Consider the following 18986-nt stretch of genomic DNA (forward strand, 5'->3'; position numbering starts at 1 on the left):
CACTGGGAAATAAACAAGACTCACTTTTAATAAATTTTAATCTTTTAATAAATTCTAATTTGTTATAATAACCTTAATCATATCATTTCCTTTCTAGCATTCTCACATATTCAGTCTCTATTAGGCAATCAGCACTTGACCTTTACCCAAGGTCTACAGATAGCAAAAAAGGAAAATCAGCATTCACGTAACCTCACCTGAAAGAATTAGGAAAAAAAAGGAGAAGCTTGAATCTAATTATGGAAAGGGCTAGACTTGAGTGACCAGAATCTGTACAGTTGAGTAGAGATGCAGAGAAAATGTAAACCATAAACTCATAAAATTGATTGCTGATAGAAGAGAATCTTTGTTCTCTTCTCAGGATTGAACTGTGTGAGGACCTTGGTGCTCTCTGATTATTTTGACTGCAGATGTTTCATTACCAAGCTAGCTAATATCATCAGAGATCAACATCATCACCTGATGATGTTACCTAGTTTGGTGATGAAACATCTGCAAGAAAACAAGCTCAGAAGCACCAAGGAATCCTCATTTTAGTTTGTTTCCCATACTAATGTGTCATATTTGCAGTATTATTTGGATAATAAGTTTGATTTTGACTTGATTGAGAGAAACCTAAAATTAATCTGATAAATCCACCCTCACCATATCATTTCTGGTCCAGGCTTAGTAAAATGCAGCTCATAACTCATTGCTGTGTGATACAAAAAAGAATGTAGACCTTGACTCAGTCATCTGAAAATTGTATTCTGATTATTTGGAGGTTAATAATTTGATTAATAATTATAAATGCCATAATTGTGAGGGCTTGTGAAGAGCAGTGATATTCCTTTATTTTATCATTAACTGGATGGAATTATTGCAGCAGCATTTGAATAGGAAGGGAATTATCTTGAAATACAATCTGATCGTGGTACATATCAATTATGTCAGAACAAGGTTCTTTTGGTGATGGACATATGGAAACAAAAATGGTAACAAAGGAAGTAATTCAGAAGAACAGAGGAACTCTGAAACATTTTGTGGAACTTCTACACTCTATGGAATAGCAAACAACATTTTTGCTTATCTATAGTACAAACCTATCTCTGATACCCAGTAATCTCTAAGAGACTGAGGAGTGTAATCTTAATTTCAGTTAATGGACATCATTAAAACCATGAGTTATAATGTATTACTGTTGCCATGTTTCATTACAAGGGCAGCCTGTAGAAATGACATTATAACTGTCATATTTTTCCTTATAAAACCACAGATAGACATTTTTGCTCTTACTGCAAAAATAAAATAAAGATTGCCGTTATATTCTGGGATTGGTGAGGCATTGAAGAGAGGAGAGTGAAAGTAACAGTTCGCTTATTCAGTCAACACAGAAGGGCTCTAACAGCTGCTTGATATCTACTTATACGGACAGCTCCCCCGGTGGCCTCATCTGCCATCACTTCTTTCAAGGCATCCTGGAATGTCAAGGTCTTTTTTGCAAACAGCCTCTGCTGTAAGTCTCTTTTTCTCAGGCCACATACCAGTCGGTCCCTGAGCCTATCTTCTAAATCTGGAAATTTGCAGAGTCTGGACACCTGTCTCAGGGCTACCACAAATTCAGCAGCTGATTCTCCTGGCTGCTGGTCTCCCTGCTTGAATGCATATCTCCAGGCAATGATGGATAGTCTCGGTTCAAAGCGCTCTTTGAGTTTCCTCTTCAACTCAACATAGGTAACTGACTCCAGACTGGCTGGGGCAACTAGATTCTCTGCTATGTCAAAAGTCACCTGGCTGCATACACATAGTAACATTGCAGCCTTTAGGCCATCTTCCCTGATCTGGTTTGCTCTCAAGTAATTTTCGACCCAGGAGACATATGAACTCCATTTCTCTAGGTGCGATATGCTGAATTCAGATAGCCTGCTGACCTTAGCCATAGCTGACTGTTACAGAGTCTTTCAATGTCTTATGAGGCTAAGGGCTTCTGTGCGGATCCTAGGGACAGATCCCTTAGGACAGTGATGTCTCCTGCGTGGCTTGCTGGCAGACAGAGGGGGAAAACACTGTTCCTACCAGGGTGCTGATGCCTGGTCTTACCCCCTAGTGACTTTTGAATCTCAGATCTCCAGCTCTTTCTTCCTTAGCAGCACATCCTACCTTCGTCATCAATGTTATATTGTGGGATCGGGGAGGCATTGAAGAGACAAGAATGAAAGTAACAATTCATTTATTCAGACAACACAGAAGCGGCTCTAACAGCCACTTGACATCTATTTATATGGACCACCGCTAGGCGGCAACCAATGAGTTTAAAGCGAACATTCTCGCCTAAAGCACAAGCTTGCAAAGTCATAGACAGACAGTTAAAGATTTGAACTACGCACAGTTAAGCATTTATAACTGCCCTTATGAATTTATATTAATACACAACAATTGCACTGGATAATTTGTATGCATACATTATTAAATAGAACTACTGATATCAGTCTTAATTACATCATGATCAACTAATCTATATTTTGGCTCTTTTAAAAAATTGTAACTAATGTCAAATCTAAAATTAAGAAAAGTAATGGGATATCACAGATAGTTATTCCAGTGTGTCAGTCAGTGAGTATATGAGTATTGGCAATTTAATTCAGCCACTACAAACAGATTGGATTTTAAAAATTAAAAAATATATACCAGGCATAAGAAAGTTATATTTCTAGTAGCAGAGAAATTTATAAGCTATGTTTTTTGTAATTTTCCTTAAATGTGCACATATCAGTCCTAACTAATAATGACACTATCTTTGAGGTTATATTTCATTTTACAGAGAGAACATGTTTTTTCTATTTTTTTATTTTTTATTTATTTTTATTAAAGAGTTTTACAAAAACAAGATTTTACAATATATCCCCAAATCCCCCCCACCCCAAACCCGCCCACTTCCCCCCCCCCACTTCCCAGAGCTAAATACAGGATTATAGTTATAATAATCATATTCTAAATAAAAATTATGCATAATGCCTCCTTAAGTAACACCAGCTGCCTGCAATTAGTTCAGGTTCACATCCCACCAGGCTCAAGGTTGACTCAGCCTTCCATCCTTCTGAGGTAGGTAAAATGAGGACCCAGATTGTTGGGGGCAATTAAGCTGACTTTGTAATAATGCCGCTTGGGGTGTGTGTGTGAAAGCCCTAATAAGCAGGCATATACATAGAATGAAGGCTACTGCTAAGCTTGTAAGCCACCCTGAGTCTTCGGAGAAGGGCGGGATATAAATGGAATTAAAATAATAATAATATACAATTAACCAAATTCATAATGTGCTTTAACTCCCCTTTAACAAAAATACATACAAAGTACCAACACTAAGATCAATAACAATATCCCTCTAAAATCTACTCATAAGCTAAATGGAACTTTTTAGTCCCATATTTATTCTGAATATAATCTATCCATCTCCTCCAAACTGAAATATATCTTTCCTGTGAATGATCTTTCAAGTAAGCAGAGAGAACATGTTTGCAGATTTTCAGTTAGTGTTTTACAAAAAAACTAGCCACAAATATCCCTTTGAAATAGTTTGACTGGGTTTCTTAACCCCATCAATACTTTCAACAAACATAGAAAATTTAAATCACTAATTCTCCCTCTTAAACAGGTGGCAGTATACCTTAGGTCTTATCCATTCCATTTGTACTGTGATCATCCAATTTCATATTATATGTTTATCCCCACTGGAAAAATGCCACCACAACTTTTCTAAGCAAAAGGCATTGGACTACACAGACAAGGAGATTTACTTCACTTTTAAATGTGATATTACATTGCTTATTCAAATCGTTTTCAGATCTGAAGATGTGAAGTTATATAGAATCTTTAACATAGCATGATGCGCTGGTTTCCTGATTTTAAATGAATTATCTTTATTTCTGATTTTTGTTTAGCTGGGTAGGAGAATATGGCAAGGAGATGAATTGGAGAAAATGGTAAGAAGGTGACAAGCAACAGACAGAAAGCAGAATTGCTTAGCTCACTTTTTGCATCTGTATTTGCACAAAAGGGGGGGGAAAGGGTTAGGGTTAGAGCCCTTCCAACTGTGTTATTCTCTTATTTTCAACTCCATCTCATTTCCCAGTATCTTATTTGTAATTTTCAAAATCGGGTCAAAAAAGTGAAAATAATTGGCAAAACCATGTGATCAAAGCCTTACCTCCTGTTTATGTAAAAAAGGATGGGACTTGCCTTTGTGACTTTATGAGCATCCTTGGGATACACTCCTGCTTACCCACTCTCCATTTTCTTTTGCAGAGTGACTTAGCCATTTTCCCAAACAATATTGCATTGATGGAACAAGTAAAAGATCAAGATACTCTCAGAAATGCAAAATACAGGTAGTCCTTTGCTTACAATTGGTTGCTTAGTTATTTTAGAGTAACTTCAAATGAGGCTATGTACAATTCAGATTCAAAGTTTCTTCAGGTTCCTCCTTGCCCCCCCCATCACCTTATCCTATTTTGGGTGCTTAGCAACTGGCCCAATTTAAGGCCATTTGCAGCATCACCCAGTCCCATGACCATAACTATGATTTATTTATTAAATTTATTTGCCACCCATCCCACCACAAGGCAACTTTTGGCAGCTTACATTAAAAGCAGTAAAACCTAAAAATATTTATAATAACAATAAAAATACAAATTATAATTAAGTAATTATAATTAAAAGATGGAGAGATATGGAGCAGGATGCACAGTGGGGACGTGGGATCTATTGGTCCATCAATCATCTCCATGTTCCCCCATTGGAGTGCCAAGCTAGCTGGCAGTGCCAGGTCTTCAGGTCCTTACAAGGGGAGGAAATTGGGAGTGGATCTCACCCCAGATGGCATAATATTCCAAAGGGCAGGAGCCATGGCAGAGCAGGCCCTTCTTCTGTATCCCCAGAATTCCTTGGTTGATACAGTCCACAGCATGCCTGCTCTTCTGGCCCAAGTGTCGCTGTACTCTGTACCAGTTGTACCTTCTGAATGTTCTTCAAGAGTAGCCCCACGTAAAGGGCTTTGCAGTAGTCCAAATGTGAGATGAACAGGATTTGAGTCATTGAGCACAGGGACTCCTGATCCAAGAATGGGCACAACTGGCACATAATGCAAAGCTGTGCAAAGATTCTCCTAGCTGCAACTGCCATCTGCTCTTTGGGCAGGAGTCACAAGTCCAGGAGAACCCCCAAGTTGTGGACAGGGTCTGTCTAGGGCAGGGGTCTTCAAACTTGGCCCTTTTATGACTTGTGGACTTCAAGTCCCAGAATTCCTCAGCCAGTGTGCTTGGAATTCTGGGAGTTGAAGTCCACAAGTCATAAAAGGGCCAAGTTTGAAGACCTCTGGTCTAGGGAGTGCAACCCCATCCAGAACTAAGGATGTTAAAATCTTGGATCTTGAAGCTGCATGCACTCAAAGCCATTCAGCTTGGCAGAATTCTGACAAAACCTGTGCTCCCCCACAATTTTTACCAGAAACTAACTTTTATTTTTGGTTTCCAGCAAAAATCACCATTGTGGAAAATGGATTTACTCAACAAAAGTTGTAAAATGAGGCACAGTTATGTGGTGATCCACGTAACAACCAGCACAACATACAATTGTAATTCCAGTCTAAATTATGGTTATAAGTAGAGGATGACTTGTAAATCAATAATGAATCCATGTTGAACCAGCTTTCCCTAGTTTAATCCTCTTCATGTTTCCTTTACTAAAACTCAGATCTTCTTTAACTGGTGAATTACAAAATTTCTAAATCAATTGAGCCAAAGAATGCTACACTTGTAAAAAAAAAATCTCGAGGTGTAATTGAATAGTAAATGCTATTTTTCTTGCAGATTCCCACTTAAGTTTCAGCAAGCCACAAAACAAAAATAGATAAAAGCAGAGCAGAAACTAAAATTTACTTAAAATGAATTAAATTCATTAAATGAAATTAATGCTATTATTCCCCTTGTGTTTAATAATAGTCTGCTTTTCTGAAATATTATAATTCCATGGCAATTTTATACAGTTTATGGATCATGTCCAATTTTGGGGAAGCCAAATGCACTCTGGAATTGCAGGTTTTGTTCTCCTGTATTAATTCCCCTGATGTGCACAGGATCACATAAGCCTCAAGAGGGAGCAAATCTTCATCCACTTCATCCAAGATTCAAGGCTTGCTTAGAGCTTCCAGGCATAAGCATTTGTCAGCAGGGAATAAGTGATGTCATATGTGTCATAGCATCATTCCTACTGTCCATGCAGCAACATCTATGTGGGTTTCATTCTCCTAGTCAGGATTATACATGGAGCTAGAAAGATCTGCTGTTCAACCACCTTTCTCCAACTTCACATTGACACATTTTCTTTGTGTCTTGCAACTACTGCAGCTTGTTATTTTCTCAATGGGGAGACTTTATGAAAGAAATATTTAATTAAGATAAACTGTTCTGGAAAGGCGGAGGGAGGAAAGAGCATTTAGGAACAACTTCCCAAAGGACTATCAAATGTCTAGAAGTAAAACTTTTTTTTTATCATACTTGGGGGTGAGGGGAGGGCATAAGAGCTCTGAAGCAATTTACTCTTAAGAGATGCTCAAGAGGAGATAAAAATCCTTGAAAAGAGAATTGCTCTCTCTTGGCTATGAAATGGAAAACAAAGAATTATGGACATTTATTTACATTATGCCTTCTTGGCTAGTTGATCTTACATCATGAACAATTTTATGCATCTATTTTCTGCCTACTTACAAGTGGAATATTCTCCAAGGTTCAAAAACCTCATTTTTCAAAAACAAAAGAGAATGCAATCCTTTCAATCTCCATGATTCCTCTTCATTTTAAAGGAACCAAAAGACCAAGGTCTAATTTTTTAGCTACTTCTCTCATCTGCATTAATTATCCACTTTAGTTTTCCAAATTTCTTACATTAGCTATCAAGTCTGATTGTCGTAAAGTAAAGGATCATTTCTAGAATAGGATATGATGGATTTCTGGATGGAGACATTCTCAAAATTTGTAGGCAGACTGAATTTTATCTTGTGTAGGGTGATAAAGGTAAAGATAAAGTCTCCCTCAAGTTCAAATTGACTTCTGGAAATTATCCAGATATTTGGAACAATATGAAAGACTTGCCTTTGCCTTTTGGAGGACTTTTTGACCTTTCACATCTACATATTAACCCCTCTTATCCTGCACAGCTTTTAAAATCTGCCAGACTTGACTTGTGTACTCTGCAATGTTGTTATGTGCCTTCAGATATTGATACAGGATGCAACTGATTTGTTTTTTTGCCTCAGGCTACTAAACAGATCTGGTTAATTGTGGTTAATAAGCATCTATACAACAACAAAAATAATCCAATTAAACAGCATAAAGAATGTAAAACAGCTCAACATGTCAGAAGTGTGACTACTTTAATAAAATGGGTTGGAAATCTGGGTGGGATCAGTCCCAAAAGATCAGGAGATTACACTGAGGAAGAGATCAATATATTTAATTTAATATAGTTCTGTGGATGGCTTACATCTCACCCGTGATTGATCTACTTCCCCCATTTGTGCAAAAGAATGACACATGTTTTCTTTCTCCCATATATTATCTTTTATGCCTCCACAACCAGAGTACTGAGACAGCTTTGAAAGGAAATGTCAAACAATTGCACTGGATTAAAAGGTCATTATGTGAATTACAAATCAGATGATTCTGAATTTTCCACTTCAGTACTGCCTGAAAGTTCAGATTCTGCCTTTCCTTTTTTCTCTCCCTCCCTCCCTCTTTTTTTTCTTTTTTGCATTCCACCTTGAGGACTTTCACCCATTCTATAAAAGTATGTTAATTAATAAAATACCTAATCAAAAGGAGAGTCCTTCTTTACTTCAAATGAATTATAAAGCCCCAGGGCAGTCAGGATATCTGTGGCAATTAACAGAAAGCCAAGAGAAGGAGGGAGGGAGGAGAGAGAGAGAGAGAGAGAGAGAGAGAGAGAGAGAGAGAGAGAGAGAGGGAGAGAGGGAGAGAGAGAGAGAGAGAGAGAGAGAGAGAGGGAGAGAGGGAGAGAGGGAGAGAGAGAGAGAGAGAGAGAGAGAGAGAGAGAGAGAGAGAGAGAGAGAGAGATATTTTTAATAAATCTACCACCAAGCTCAGACGAATGGTGTTCTTATAGCTAAGCAAGCAGACCTTAATATGAAATGAACCCGAAAATCCATGTGAAAAGCTTTTTATTTTTCCCTTCCAGCTACTGTGTTCCAAACAAGTTTGTAGTTGAGGATGAGTTGCTCCTTAACATTTAAGCAGAAGGAAGAAGTTATCTTAACCAATTTTAGGCAGTCCCCACTCTTTATTCCAGTTCATGGCAAAATCCCATGAAATCCTAATTAATCTATTTTCAGGAAACACTGCCTATTCTGTTGTGTCTTTGTAAACACTTCTGACAAATGCCATATTACTTATTATTCACGTTTGCTACTGATGGATGGTTACATGTAAAACTAATGTAGTGTTTATACTAGTAAAAGAAATCTATTGATTACAAATTAGGAAGATAATTAACTAATATTAGCTTCATGACTTCTAGGCACTTGATCTTCTTCCCTTACTGCTGTGCAAGTGATACATTTCACACATTTTACCATATATTAAAGTTATTATATTTCCTCTTCCTCTCTTCTTATAAGCTTCTGCTACCGTTTAATTTGCAAAATTTGTTTAGCTCTGTTCAATAGGTCCTTGCTTAATCATTTAAAAAACATTAATCCAACTAGAGTAATTATATTAACTCTTTTTCATTAACTTAGTTTGACTTGAAAACAAATTCAATACAATCTCATTTTTGTTTTGCTCTCTTCCCACTCCACCACCTCAGAAAAATTACATGTCCCAATAGAATTGAAAGATCAGATTGTTATCAAGATAGGATTGCTTGGATTTTTTTTAACCCAAGAATTGTTTATTTGAAGCATTTGTTCTTGCCTGGCAGTTCATTCATAAGAACAATGTTTAATAGCTACATTGTCCATCTAAGAAGGGAGAGCCAAAATTCTAGTCCTAATCCAGCTATGAAAATATTTTTTTTTGGTGACAATCTCTTACCTGTCATGTTAAAATGAGAAAGTTCTACTAAGCATGACGAACTCCTTGGATAATATAAAGGCTAATGCTCTTTCAGCCCTTCAATGACTGACCTCCTGATTACAGCACATTGTATTAGAGATCTTTGTGAACTCTACCAATCTTCCAACATTTTCCCATCTCACAAAACAGGATCTGTCAGGAATAAGAGCTCTTGGAGTGCTCTGGAACTTGCTTAAGAGAAGCTTGAATAATCATGTCTTATCACTTCGAAGTCTTCCAGATGTCAGGACCCACCCCAAACCACGTCTTAGGAAGACAAAACTCTTGGAGCCAAATCTAGTCCAAAAGGAATCTTTACTATGACATGCTTGGTTGTAGGAATACAAGACAGGACTTAATATTGTTCTACAAACTAAAACCTTATAAAGAGTTCCCGGTTCAACCCCCCCCCTTAACCTCTTTTGGTCAGTCCCCCATCATTTACCTCGTATCATCCCTCTCCTGGGAAAAAGGAACTTAGGACCTTTTATGTTTATTGCTCTCTTCCTTGACACAAGCCAGATGCTACCTACCCTAGCCCTCCCTTTTGTTCCCCCAGTTCTTTCATTATGCCCCAAAGTAAGTTCCTGAGAACACCTTATGCATGTATGCAACCTCTGCTCTGAGATGACTTGTATTTCTGCTGTTAGAGCGGTTGATGGAAAGGCACTCAAGCTGTACTGTATGGGTTTTTTTTCTTTTATTCTTAATGACTGGGCTCCAAAGGAAGGAAAAGAAAACCACGAAGCTCTGGAGGCTCTGGAGGCTTCTTGTCAAGTTCCGTCTCAATCCAGATGCTTCCACAAGCTGATTCTCAAGCTCTTGTTCAATCTGTCTCCCATCTGCAACTAGGCAACATCCACTTTCATCTTAGGCTACCTCCTGATTGTCTCCAGACAGCACACTCAAAATTCGAGACTTTGGTGATATTAATATACAAGGAAAACATGTGTATTTAAATCTAATAAGAGGCCACATAGAAACTAGACAGAAGAAATAAGAATTCTTCATTTATATTTAACATAATGACAAAAGAGGAGGGACATGTAATTTCTACTATATATATTATTTGATCATGCTGAATAAGAAACAGTATCTAACAATTTTTGGAGAATTCAAGTTTCTTACTACAGAAATAATATATTTTCCCCTCCCTTTTCTAAAAAAAAAAAGCCACCCAGATAGTATTCTTAATTCAGTGTGTTACCTGGCTATTTACACTCACAACCAGCTTGCTAAACATGGCATTCCTTTATTTTCTCCATTTCATAACAAATGTGTTGCATTTTCTAAGGAAGGAGGATAAATTAAAGGATTTTAATTGTTACGAGATTCCTTTTAGAATTTGGAATCAAAAGCTTTGGATAGCATACAAATTTAATAAATAAATATTTGGGATTAAGAAAGATGACAGTGAATTGCAACATACATTTTGCAAGTACCTCTTGTAACTTGCATGATATAAGCAATTTTGGATTGATATTTTTAAAAAAATTCTTTGTCACCAAGAGAGTATTTGGGTTAAGAGCATCCGGGTAATACTCCTTATTCACATTTCCCAGTTCTTTTTCTTACAGTTGGAATTGTATATCACAAAGTCCTTCAGTGACACCTAGCGGTCTTAGATGAAATATCTTCCCTATAAATTCATTGCAGATACAATGTTAGAATTGCAAAATGGCCAGGGTGGGATGGGGGTATTTTCTGGGTCGTAAAGCAAGGAGCAATTATGATGAAAAACATAATTGTAATCATGTAAGCACTTTCTTATTTGCCATAAGATTAGTATTTCCGATTTGTTCACAACTTTTGTATTAAACAGATGAAGAAGGAAAGTAACGTGTTTGCAGGTGTTTGATACCAGAACCAGATTATATCCAAACCACCTTTTTATTCCAAAAGTCACAAAAGGTTTTTCACTGAGGATCTTTACATTATCCAATTCTTGGTCCTCTTAGCATGAGATTTCAGAGACTGAACCCAAATCCACTGCACTTAAAGTATGTGATCTCTTCTAAATTATATTCTTTACATTCTTTTTTTTAAAAAGTAAGAATATTTAAAATTCATCATGAAAAATTAATTAAAAGGTGGGGAGAATACCCCAAGGGTGCTAGCCAGCCCCAAATCTGTGTGATCCTTTGCAAGTCTCAAGCAAAATGGAAGAGCCAAGTCTTAAGATATTTTTGAATGGTCAGGAAACTGGGGCCTATCCTGCCTCTGGGGGCAGAATATTCCAAAGGGCAGGGGGCAATAGTAGAAAAAGTTCTCTTCGTGGACCTTGCCAGTCAGAACTCTTTAACTGACAGGGTCTGCAACATATCTTTCCTACCTGACTGGATGGATAGGCTGATGAGTTCCAAAGGCAACCTGACACTATCTCATCTAGGACTTTAAAGGTCATAACTGACTCCTTGAATTGGATCTAGTAAACATCCAATGCAGCTCATGCAGCAAAGGTTGGCCTGGACCATTCTTTGGGTAGCAAAGATTGCTCACATAGCCACATTTTCAGAGTTCTCAAGTAGAAAATCTCATTTAAAAAGAAAAAATGCTGATACTGTAGTTGTTTTGGGTGCAGAGTATTGAATAATTACAAGCTACCAATTAATGCTAGTAGACATTTATTATATTTGAAATCAAGAGTAGAGAGAAAGGATGTGAAGACTCTTTCTCTTGCCTATTTATCACCATTTGTCCAAGTGGTCAAGTAGAGTTCATAAATGTCAAAAGATGACTCGGTCTTCAACATTGTCTTTAACACATTGTCCATTTACAGCTGGGATTGGCAGCCTCTGGCTTTTAACATAATTTCAAGAGCTCCTGTATTACAATGAGTCATTTTAAACTTTTGGCACACATAATCAAATATTGCTTTCTGGATCTTTGATCTTGTGGTATTTTGGATGATATACAAACATTACCTTATAATGAAATATATAGAGTAGGGCAAGTTGAATTTGTCTCAAGAAATCTTTTGTGCTGTAGAGACATGTCTTACTGAAAAAATAACAAAAATGCTTTACATCAACTGACTGCCTTCCTTTACTATTTGCAAAGATGTATTTCTGCCCAGGTGTCTTGCATTTCCTCAGAAGCTTGGAGTAATTGATGGGAAGCTTCAGAAGGTGCTTGTTTTATAAAAGCTTCTTTTAGGTCATGAATATCACAGAAGGCTTTAGAGCAGGGTAATAGAATACTAGTATTTCACTCTTAACAAGGAACCCACATTATTTCATGACGTCACTCAAATGAAATATTGCCATTGATCGAAAGTCAGTTTGGTTGAGCAAAGCTCCCTTCAAAGGTCTACAAATCCAAAATGATGGCAACACTCCATAGGCAGATTTAGTTGTGCAGTAACATAAAACAACACAATCACATTGAAAAATAGCTCTTCAAATATTTGATGAGATGTCTATGATTGAAAACTTTATACATTCTGGAGTTCTTCACCATACTTGCCCCTCTAAGGCATTATGCACATTTCTGTTAGGATGGTGAATTCACCTTTGGCAGCATAACAGATACATAGCTGGTAATTTAGGATTAAAACGTTTTCAGTTGGGTTGCACTCTTAAAGGAAGAGGTATAACGACTATATTCTGTAGAATCTCATGACTATAGCAACTAGCTGTATCATTTGTTATAGGCCAAAGAAATACATGACCTTTGAACATTATTAAAGTGAGGTACCATTTTACCAACCATGGCCAATAGTGAAAGAATCTGAATGGCTAATAATACTCCTAGCAGAATATTAAGTGACTAAAAACTATTGGACCTGCATAATAGCATCACATTTAGTCTTAAGATTCTCTTCTGAGCACTTGTTATCTAAAGCAACTACCATGGTTTATATTTTCAAAAAGTTCTGATTTAAAAGAATTGGTGAAATTGGGATTTTTATTTATCTTCAATAAGATGATTGTCTACAGGTAGGTTTTTTCCATTAAATACAGAAAAGAATTGTTATCTTTGCCACTTATTTTCTCCAAAATGGCACTTTCAAAGGTTAGATAGATGACATCTCAAGATAAAAATGAACACTCTGTACATACTCTTGATACAGAACTTGTTGGTTATGCATAATGGGAACATTTTATCCATGTGGATTTAGATATATAGGAGTATTAAGTATGATATAGGGAGATATGGCATTCAGAATATGATCCTACAAGAAACAAAAGTTTCACAATATCCATTAAGTACAAATTAAAACATTACCGGTATGTATTTCCTTTTCATTAGGAAAAAAAGGTACATGACTTAATTCCCGCCTGAATAAACTAATCCCTTCCATAGTTAAGACCTCTCGTCTTCCTAAAGAGCCTTGGTGGAGCAGTGGGCTAATGCCTCCTTAAGTAACACCAACTGCCTGCAATTAGTGCAGGTTCAAGTCCCACCAGGCTCAAGGTTGACTCAGCCTTCCATCCTTCCGAGGTAGGTAAAATGAGGACCCAGATTGTTGGGGGCAATTAAGCTGACTTTGTAATAATGCCGCTTGGGGGTGTGTGTGAAAGCCCTAATAAGCAGGCATATACATAGATTGAAGGCTACTGCTAAGTTTGTAAGCCGCCCTGAGTCTTCGGAGAAGGGCGGGATATAAATGGAATTTAAATAAATAAATAAATAAATAAATAAATAAATAAATAAATAAATAAATAAGGCTAGAAATTTATCTTACCTCTATCAGGCAACACATTAAAACCTGAGGACTACTTAACAAGTTGATTTGACTTTTCAACAATTTTTAATGTCAGCTGTATGCTTTAAGTATTTCATTTTTCTATAAAATTAATATGATCAAGATAAATTTGTATGCATGTTCAGATAAGCTCCCTTCAACAGCAATTTTGTATACTTCCTTAACTTACTCTTGAAAATGACAAACTTACCTGAAGCATATAATCAGGGTAAATTCAAAAGGCTATACAGTACTCATTCAGATCTGTTACAATTTCTTTTTTCTAGTTTATTAATTTGTGTAAGGTAAAGGTAAAGGTTCCCCTGCACATGCGTGCTAGTCGTTTCTGACTCTAGGGGCCGGTGCTCATCTCTGTTTCAAAGCCGAAGAGCCAGCGCTTGTCCGAGGGCATCTTTGTGGTCATATGGCCGGCATGACTAAACGCCAAAGGCACACGGAACGCTGTTACCTTGCCACCGGAGTGGTTCCTATTTTTCTATTTGCATTTTTATGTGCTTTCGAACTGCTAGGTTGGCAGAAGCTGGGACGAGTAACAGGCGCTTACTCTGCTATGCGGCACTCGGGATTTGACCTGTCAAACTGCCGACCTTCTGATCGACAAGCTCAGTGTCCTAACCCACTGAGCCACCGTGTCCCTTATTAATTTGTGTGCATGATTGTAAAAAAAAAGTTGCCACAATAGTTTTTCCCCCTTCTAATCTGCTAGGACAAGAAACACTTCTATAATTTGATATTTACATAATAGGAAGTCTTTCTTGCTAGCACAGGAATTAACAGCTAACCACAAAAACCCAACTGCTACCGGAAATATAACATAAGGGATAACATTTCAAAAGTACTAAGTAAATCTCCTTTATCAAATTACCGAACTAATGTTGGTGATGTGCAGAATTATTTTTGCCACATGACTGTGTGGGGAGTGAAGATGGTGGTATTAACCGATTTTATGAGTCCTCAGTGCTGACAAATTCTCTGGATGCTCGTTTGCTAAAGGACAGACAACTTTAATAAATAAGACCAACAAAGTAGTCCGTAGCACCTAAATATGTATTTTCATTTTTTATTTCAGTACAAGTTCAGTGAATTTTGGAACTGAACCAACTGCTCATTACAGAAATTCAAAACGTAATATATCCAAATTTAAGAAATAAAATCCATGGTCACGATTCAGAGAACCAACCGTACTTGCATGCAAAAGGTGGGTACAAACACAGTAAGAGTGGTTGTCAAGAATGAAACTTTGGCAGCTATGTCCCTCTTCATTTCAACTTGCCATTAAAGTAAGGGGGAGGGTGTTGCTTTAGAATGGGTTAGATGGATTCTACGATTCTGCTGAAGTCTGTGAGAGCCTGAAACCTTTCCGAGGACCCTGCAGCAGGTGTGGAGAAGAAGCAGACGGTTCCTCTCCACACCTGCTGCAGGGTCCTTGGAAAGGTTTCAGGCTCTCATGGTCTTCAGTGGAATCCTACAGGTTTTATTTCTCCATTTAATCCATTCTAAAGCAACACCTCCCCCCTTACTCTAATAGCAAGCTGAAATGAAGAGGCACATAGCTGCCAAAGTTTCATTCTTGACAGTGGTGTTTTATTGGCCAATCAGCCTCTCTCATTCTTGCCCCACCACAATATTGCGTTGCCAGCAGTTTTTCTACAGCACAAAGGGTTTTACATGACCACGCAATTTAATTCACCTCAACATAATTACAGCCCAATGCCATGCTCACCATTTAATATAAAAGTGATAAAACCTTATGACCATATGAAATGATAATACCAAAATGGGCCAGCTTTTACAAATTCCACACCATAAAAGAGCCAAGATTTAAAAACATACTGCTTTCCTCTATGAAAAAAAAATGGTATCTTTTCAGTTACTGTGGGGATCATAAATGGAGTCAAAGGAAGAATGAAAATGATCTGTTATGATATATTATCTCGCTTAAACCTTCCTTTCAAATGATCATATATCTTCACATAGGACACAAGCAGGGCAAAGAATTAGAAGAACCATGGATCAGAAATTGTTAAAACTCTCTTGGACTCATCTTGGACTTGAGAGAATCACAGTGAGATAGTGGAACAGATGTTTTCCAAAACATCTCAACTCTAACACATCTCCAGTTTGTAAACAATTAATACATGATGAGACACATCTATCCAGGGATTCAAAAACCGTATTGGCCTCAAGTAAGAAACCATCCATCAATTGTTATTCTATAGATTATTATTGTTCATATTCAAGCTCTATCTGTACCTTCAAGTTATGGAATTTGGGTTATCAAAAGGTACAGTAGAACAATTTGTAGTTGACAACATCAAAAGGATGAACAAATTGATAGATATATAACTAAATTTCAGTTAAGAGTTCCTTTGAAATTAGATTTAAAGATATTTTCTCCGGAGAAATGTGTAATGGGATAAATACCAGGAATAAGCAAAGCAAAATTATGGAGAAGCAACAATTCTTATTTTAATGAAAGGTAACTTGGTTATTAAATGAATACGCATGTGCATGTTACTGTATGCACATGTCCATGTATGAGTATGCTGAGTTTACCACATACATGCTACTGGGACAAATCTGAAATAAATAATAATAAATAATAATAAATAACCCCAGTTTTCTTGCTTGCTTATTTGCTTCATAACTATCACAGTGGCTGGTAAATGTAATTTCAGTTAATAATTGGAATGAATAAGTAGCCTTTTCCAAAAGTGAGTTTTAAAGCTAAATGACCCATTTGATACCCTTTTTTAAAATGCTCTTAGAAAATTTAATGGAATGGAAAAATGCCCTCCAGAAGAAATGGTAGAATTAACTGTTCACTTGGCTGATCTCAGAAAACTAAATTGGTTCAGGTTACAAGGAAGGCGATGACATACCATTTCAGTAGTAACAAAGAAAACTACCTGGATATATCTATAAAATCACAAGAGTTGACTTCTGTGTCTCAAACATTTGCTTCTCATTTTCTTCTGATACAAAATGAGGCTTCAAGAAATACTGTGCCTTCTAAAACAGGGGTCCCCAACCTCCAGTCCATGGACTGGTACTGGGCCCCGGCATGCCAGCAACCAGTCTGCACAAACAAGCAAAGCCCCATCCACGGGATGCAGGCAGCACACAGAACCACACATTCTCCGGTCCACGGAAAAACCTCTCTCCATGGAACTGGTCCCTGGTGTCCAAAAGGTTGGGGACCTGTGTTCTAAAAGATTGTTTCCTCATGAAGATACAGTCCTCTTTAAACTATAGCACACATTCCTTTTGTATTAAGTCAAAATGAGTTCTCTATTCAGGCTTTCATGTACAGAATATGCTGAATTGAAAAGTTTACCTTTGAAGTTTTTAGACACATCAAAATCAGTGTCTGATTTTGAGAAGCATAATCACAAGTATCATGATGCAACTGGCAGAAATGTCATAATTTGCATCACTTCCTGACATTATTGGGGCTTGTAACTGTATACTTAAATACACTGGCCTTTCCCAGCCTAGCCATTTCTAGATGTATTATAGATTTCAACTTTTTAAACCATAAACTGCCTCTGTGATCATGGCAAGGAGATCAAGGAGGGTCCACAATCAGTTTCGATGTCACATGACAGCACCAGCATTACTACATATCAAAAAATTCTTCTTTATAAGAAACAGACACCTTTGAGTTTTAAAACTACTACATAATACTGTTAGTGGGACATTTACAGTAACTGTCCATGAAAACACAAGCCATTCACATAGTCTATACAAAATAAGACACTGATATGTAGTACGAGTTCTAATTCTGGAAGAAAATCACATTAATAATTCAGCTTTCTATAAGAAAAGGTCATGGGCCAATTTGCACAGAATAGAATTAATTTCAAGCATACTTTCTAATTTTCTTCAATGAATAATTAGCAGTTACTTTTTCAAACTTATTATTTCATACATTATTCACATCATTCAAAGAATTTAATTCTGCTAATCAATAATTTGAATCCAATTAAAGGGTCACATTGACTCATAGCACAGAATCCTGAAGTGTTTGAGATGACATGTACTATCATTTGATAAACAGATCTCTACTTATACTGGAATAGTTTTCTCTGTTAAATACGCATTGCTAAAACACAGTGCAGTACAATTAGCCCTCCTGAATAACATGACTTTTTCTATAATCATTTTATCAAAATCCTCAATATATAAAATATTTATAGCATACGCTTTAAGAAAAAAGTGTATACTTTCTCAGGCAAAAATATAATGGTAAAAGGCAACAGATTGATAGCAAATAAATAATCCTTTCAGTGTTGGAGAATTCCAGTCATGTGTACTGACACTGGAATTCCCATCCCCTGGAAATCTACTGACTTTAAAATCTATAATCCTGGAAGTCTTAAAGCTTAATGTTGTAGCATAAAACAAAAAGGGAAGCAAATTGACCAATGCTACAGGATATTAAGCTGGAAGAAGGAACCTTTTCAACTGCGAATTTGGTTATACAAGCATAGTTCTTTAGCTTATGTTGTAGGAGAACAGTTTATCCATCAAGACTAGTGCATTTTAAAAACGTTTAAAAAATACTCTGAGTTTTGACTAGCTGCACTTGATTCAAGTGTTGCTTGTTGTGGAGGTCTCAAATGGTTTTTTTTCCTTTTTAAATTAAACCTGTTGCTATACTAAGCAGACAAGCAAAAAAGGGTAGTCCATGGGAAAATTCACATTTCCAATCCAGAGGAATTATCTTACTCCAATTCGGGAAGTCATCCATTCCAGCCCTTGGCACAATCTGGGAGAAAAGAATAAAACTCAAGTCTTAACAAATATTTATTTGTTAATCATTGTAGCACTAGTAGTCTCCATTAAGAGATCATTATTTAAAGGCAAAATGTCAAGAACCTAAACAAAATGCATTGGTTTCTTCTGATGTTTGCCTTGAATCCAGATCTTTCCATAGCTTTCGCTATTACTGCCTTGGGAATTAACTGGAGGAAGGGAGGAGAGAGGAAAGAAAGGAAGGAAGGCAGGCAGGCAGGCAGGCAGGCATTGACATTTGTACTTTAGCATTTTGCCACCCAGTCTGCTCTAGGCCAAGCCCAGGCACAATAACATAATGATTTTAGTTAAAGAAAAAAAGCAGAGGTCTATCTGGACATTATGTCAAAGTTCCCTAATCTAGGTTTCTTCAATTAATA

General features: G+C 36.9%; 1 protein-coding gene across 4 annotated transcripts in view; it reads right to left on the reverse strand.

Moving 5' to 3' along the window:
• The window catches only part of ARL5B (ARF like GTPase 5B), a 43331-nt gene that overhangs the window by 11717 nt on the left and 12628 nt on the right, over positions 1-18986 (reverse strand). Inside the window, exon 6 of one of the 4 annotated variants that reach the window (XM_083376832.1) lies at positions 18514-18580. The exons of 2 other annotated variants lie outside the window; for them this stretch is intronic. In XM_083376832.1, coding sequence (XP_083232958.1) covers positions 18532-18580 — 49 coding nt within the window. In that variant the 3' untranslated portion in view covers positions 18514-18531. Of the gene's footprint in view, positions 1-14878; positions 18581-18986 lie in introns of those variants that run through there. One more of the 4 variants, XM_083376831.1, reaches the window with a different exon arrangement.

The sequence above is a fragment of the Vipera ursinii genome, assembly GCF_947247035.1.
Source record: "Vipera ursinii genome assembly, chromosome: Z".
Classification (NCBI taxonomy): domain Eukaryota; kingdom Metazoa; phylum Chordata; class Lepidosauria; order Squamata; family Viperidae; genus Vipera; species Vipera ursinii.